This window comes from Myotis davidii, unplaced genomic scaffold (genome assembly GCF_000327345.1).
Source record: "Myotis davidii unplaced genomic scaffold, ASM32734v1 scaffold705, whole genome shotgun sequence".
NCBI lineage: Eukaryota > Metazoa > Chordata > Mammalia > Chiroptera > Vespertilionidae > Myotis > Myotis davidii.
This window is the reverse complement of record NW_006296405.1, coordinates 160,908-166,016: the sequence shown is the minus strand read 5'-3', so window position 1 is coordinate 166,016 and position 5,109 is coordinate 160,908. Positions and strand designations below refer to the sequence as shown.

The window sequence follows — 5,109 nt, the reverse complement described above, 5'->3', positions numbered from 1 at the left end:
GATGTGTATACTCCTGTCTTGTCTTGAAGTGACCCATAAACTTTGGGTTTGCGGTAATCAGGGACCCACCCTTGTAGGCATGGACAGGTGACAGTGTGGGGGCCTGGCATGTCCTGGGTCAGGCAGTAGGTGGGAGGGTTGCCACGAAGGTGGACTGGCAGAGTGGCAGGCCCCACCCTAGGTTTGGGGGATGAGTGTGGGTGAGTCAGCCTTCTTCCTGTTTCCTCAGTTACTTCATCTGCTAAATGGGAAGAGAGGTATGTACAATGAGGCCTCATTCACAAATGACTGAGATTGTCTGGCTCAGGCAGCCCCACAGGTAGACCTGAGTCTCTGGGGGGACCTCCCAGCCCTTCACAAGGACCCTTGGAAACAGAGCTTGAGCAAACTTAGCAGTGCAGTGTCCTTGGTCAGGAGGGAGGCAGGATAGAGTCGAGTGTGGAACCCGCCAGAAAGCATTTCTTAGCACGTGCCCCAAAGGGCCCTCAGAAGCATGGACCGTGCAGGGCATTTGACATCCAGCCTCAGAGAAGACAGGCGCTGCTGCTCTCTGCAGTGCCCGGGGGGCGCTTCTGAGGCCAAGTGATCTCTCCAAACTTCAGACCCGCCTTTGTCTGTCCCCGCGGTGACTCACCCCAGGGCCTTCCGTGTTCTTTCTTTAGTTGTCAGAAACCTTGCTACTCAGTGTGGTCCTCACACCCGCACCCGTCGCCCCAGCACCCTCAGGAGCTTGTTAAACATGCCCCACCTCAGACCCCTCCCCCCAGACATACTGCATTAGACTCTGCATTTTAGTAAGATGCCCGGGAGGTCTCGTACCTTTAACGTGGGAGAAGCACCAGAAGTGTCTACGATGCTTACAGGCGGGGGCAATTCTGTGCTTCTGGCCGGATCACTGCTCTCCCGGAGCAGTACTGTGCTGCCAGGATTCAGCACGTGTGCACTGCATGGGCTCACGCACAGGAACCTGCACGCACAGCCCCCCATCTCGGGCTTCTAGGATCACCTCAGACAGTGAGGATACATCCGGGGCCCCCTTCCCGGCAGCCCAGGGACAGCCGTGTAGCTGCCTCAGTTCAAATTTGTATGGGTCCCGGTGCTTTCCCCCAGTTTAGCACCGGAGGTTCTGAGCGCCAGGCCATCTGGATCGACACTGGAATTCACTCCCGGGAGTGGATCACCCATGCCACCGGCATCTGGACCGCCAAGCAGGTCAGCACGGAGGATGGGGGCTGGGGCAGGGGGCGGGGGCTGCTTGACTATTTAAGGGCACCTCCAGATGAAATATCATACTTGGTTTTTTAAAACTCAGGGTGCTCTCTGCCCTTTGGAGCAGCTGCCAGCTGGTCTTCTGCAGCACAGAGCTCCCATCTAGTCTCTGCCTTTTATTCGCTTAAAACCCAGGCCTTTGCTTCTGTAGGAAGGATGTGCCTCATGGCCCGATGTCCTCGCTGCCTGCAGCACTGGCTGTGCACATGTCCTGCCCCACCTCGGAGGGGAGCCCAGCAGGGCCTTCCGCCCCTCACCCTGTCCCACTCTGCTTTTTCTTGCAGATTGTCAGTGACTACGGCAAAGATTACATCCTGACCAGCCTATTGAACACCATGGACATCTTCCTGGAGATCGTCTCCAACCCTGACGGCTTTGCTTTTACTCACAGCATGGTGAGGGCACCTGGGAGGGAGGGGGTCAGGGGCTCTGGGGGGTGGAGGAAAGGTCACTTCTGCTTTGGGAAGCTGAGCTGAGGTTCCCTTGGGGCCTGCCTGCCCCTCGGGTTCCTTGCAGAGTCTCACCGAGGAAGGTGGAGCGCTCAGGGCTGAAGCCGCCCGCTTGCACCCTGGCTTTAATCGCAAAGAGTCTGACCTGCAGCCTTGGTCCGGCCCCATGCCCCCTGCTCCTGCCCCAGCGATTCCTTCGCTTTGTCCTCCCTGTCCCACCAGACCCTTCTTCCTAGGCCAGGATGCCAGGGGCTCCCACCCAGGGAATGGGCTCAGTAATGAGGTCATCGTCCTGGGCTTTCTCAGAACCGCTTGTGGCGGAAGAACAAGTCCAACCAACCCGGAATCGCCTGCATTGGTGTGGATCTGAACAGGAACTGGAGGTCAGGTTTTGGAGGTAGGCTATCTGCCGGACCTGCGGGCGGGGCCAGAGAAGGATTTGGTCCTTGACGCATCTCCCACACAGTCAGATTATGGTGACCCTTGACTTGGGAGGCAATGTAGTTAGCTCATGCAAGTGAGTTATGGCCAGGGACAGGTGAGCACGTGCCTAGGACTGGCTGTGAGATTCGGGGACAGGTTGTACATGTGTGGGAAATGTATGCATGTGCTAAGCCCTCATGAGAAACATGGAAACAGCATAATGGCAAAGGCCAAATCCAAAATACGCAGAGATGGGCTTAAGGAGGTACCAGGTAATCTTGCTGGTTGTTTAAAATTCAGAGTTTATGATGCCCCTGAAATGCCTCGAGCCTTTCTTGAAGAGAGCAGGCCACAAGAAAATGCCTCCGAACTCATTTCCTGAGAGCTGCGCCCTGAAATTTGCCCTCTGGGGAGACCGGAACAGTACTTCAAATATAGAATAAGCCAATTCCTTATCATCAATACTACTTGAGCCTGTTTTTATTTCTTTATTTTTGACCCAACGACTTTGTAACCCTGAGCTGCTGGCAGGGTTTATCTGCCGGACTGTATGAGTCCAGGGAGGGGTGGGCAGCTTCCTCCCGGTTCCCTGGTATTCTTCCCTTACCATGCCAGGTGCATGGGGACCGGATGAGGAAACTGAGGCCTCCAGAAAGCCCAGAGACGAGTATGTGGACCTGGGAACCCAGCACTTTAATGGGTGGGAGGCTGGGTCTAGCTAGGACAGTGTCCAGGGGAGAGGTTGCCTGGCCACAGCCCTTGGCCCCCAGATGTGGCACCCGCACCATGCTGGGGGGTTGGTTGGGGTTTGGCTCCACAGGAGACAGTGCCATTGCTGTTAAAAAGCAGATCCAGAGGCAGCTGATTGATGTGTCACTCTCATTGATGTTTCTAACTCTCTATCCCCTTCACTTCCTCTCTGTGAAAAAAAATCAATAAAATATATATTTTTTTAAAAAGCACAGATCCACAGTTGGGTGGGTAAAGCAAAGAGATAGAACATTCTAGGTCCAGATGCCGGCCACTTTGAAAACCTGGCTTCTTTGAGTTGGCTCTCATTGAAAAGGGCAGCTCTGAAGCATCCAGGGAGAAGCCCCCCAGTCCACACTGTGGGGGTTTCCTGACATCTGAGGCTGTGTGTGTAACCGCCTGTGTAAGGGAACACAACTGTGTAAAATTGGGCATTTCCACCTCCAAATGGCCGGACACCTGCCCCAAGCAGTCATCCATGCTGTCCCTTGGAACCGGCTGAAGTGTGTACCCACAGACCCTGAGACAGACTGGCTAGAAAGACAAATTACTTCTTAAAAAAAATAATGTTTGTTGTTTCACCACAGGAATATATATATATAAATGCCCCGAGGGGACAAAAAGCTCCCATAATCCCACTACTCAAAGATTGCTGCTTTTAATAATTTACCATGTCTTTCCAGAGATTTCCCCTTGCTACAAATTACATTTTTAGAGAAGGAAAAATAAATAGCTAATGAATCCATTAGCAGGTACTTGTGAAACAGGCAGGCGCAGAGGGCTTTGTGAGCGGCAGAGAGAGGCAGGCAGCTAATTCCCATTTGGTCAGGGGAAGATTAGTTTATTCTGCTCAGCTCAAACCAGAACTAATGGCCTGAAGTGTTCCTCCATATTTGGGCAAAGCCACCTGGTCGTTGGCAGGGGAACGGCTTTCCATGCGTGGGCTGCAAATGCAGACAAAGCTCTCAGCCTCCCCCGCTCTGCTCATCTGTTGCTATTTGTCATTCATCACGTGTAGCAGGTGCAGAAGCTCCTGGGAGACACAACAATCGGGGCCCCTGTTAGTTGGCGGACTCCAGCCTGGGGCTGCTCCTCACACCCTGGCTCGCTGCAAGCACATCCCTTCCAGCTCGGGTCCCCACCCCAGGTGAGGACCTGAAGACCAAGAGGGGATGCGCTTCCGGTGACAGAATTGCCTCTGGCCAGGAATAACAGTGTGTCTGGGTTGGTGACTCAGGCAGGAAGATTTTGTTTATGGCTTTATTATTACCTTAATTTAACTGCCGCATAATGAGTAATCTGTAGATCATCCCTCCCACACACATCGCCCTCACCTGCACTCTTGGGTAGGAGCGCTTTGCTGCAGCCTCAGAGCAGCATCTGAACTGGTCCATGGGCCAGCCCCCAGCTCTCCAGCCAGCCCTCTGCCCCGGGGGGCAAAAGAGGTGCTCTGGCACCCGCAGGAGCCTCCAGATATTGGAGCGACCCTTGGCCTCTCGACCAGGCTTGTGTGTAGTCATTTCAGGGGGGACGAACGAGAGGAGAAACTGGGATGGTTCTTTCCAAATGTGTTTCTAACTCACAAATCTTGACCCGCCCAGCCCAGCCCTCCACAACATAGCCCTTTGGGAGGGAGGAACACAAAATAGGAGGGCAAGAGGTGGGGGGCAAAGAGTCTAGGAGGAGATGGGGACAAATTAAATTTGTGAGCAAAATAGAGGCACAGCTCCTCTGTGCCCTCTCCCTGAATTTAGGACCCCAAGAAGAAATTTCAAAGACTTGTATCTGTGGTTCCCAGATTAGCCTCGGGTAACTATGGAGATCTATTCTCTCTTTTCCTGGCCCCCAGTCCATGTGGCTCCTGGGGCTGTCGCTGTGGCACAGCTTGAGCAGACACTGAGTTTGAGCTTTCAACTGACCCAAGCCTTCCCCATGGCAATGGAAGGATGGCAATGAAGGGTCAGCTCAAAGGGGTCATTGCTTGTAGGGGAAGCTGGGGTTGGAGACCTAGATTTTCCTCTGGAGGTGATGGCCAAGGCGGGCCCACCTCTTTAATGGAACCACAGTCAGGACTTACCCAAAAGACAAACCCACGGAGCTCCTTAAGGAATTGCTGAGTCGCAGTGAGGTATTAGATTAGGGTGTGCAGCAGTAACAAATACCCCTCCAAATCCCAGTGGCTCAACACAACAAGTTTGTTTTTCATGCACACAAAGTC

General features: G+C 53.6%; 1 protein-coding gene across 2 annotated transcripts in view; it reads left to right on the top strand.

Moving 5' to 3' along the window:
* CPA5 (carboxypeptidase A5) overlaps positions 1-5,109 on the top strand; it is a 20,452-nt gene that overhangs the window by 13,301 nt on the left and 2,042 nt on the right. For both annotated transcript variants that reach the window (XM_006771369.2, XM_015568872.1), the window contains exons 6-8: positions 1,111-1,212; positions 1,554-1,664; positions 2,025-2,115. In XM_006771369.2, coding sequence (XP_006771432.1) covers positions 1,111-1,212; positions 1,554-1,664; positions 2,025-2,115 — 304 coding nt within the window. The remainder of the gene's footprint in view (positions 1-1,110; positions 1,213-1,553; positions 1,665-2,024; positions 2,116-5,109) is intronic.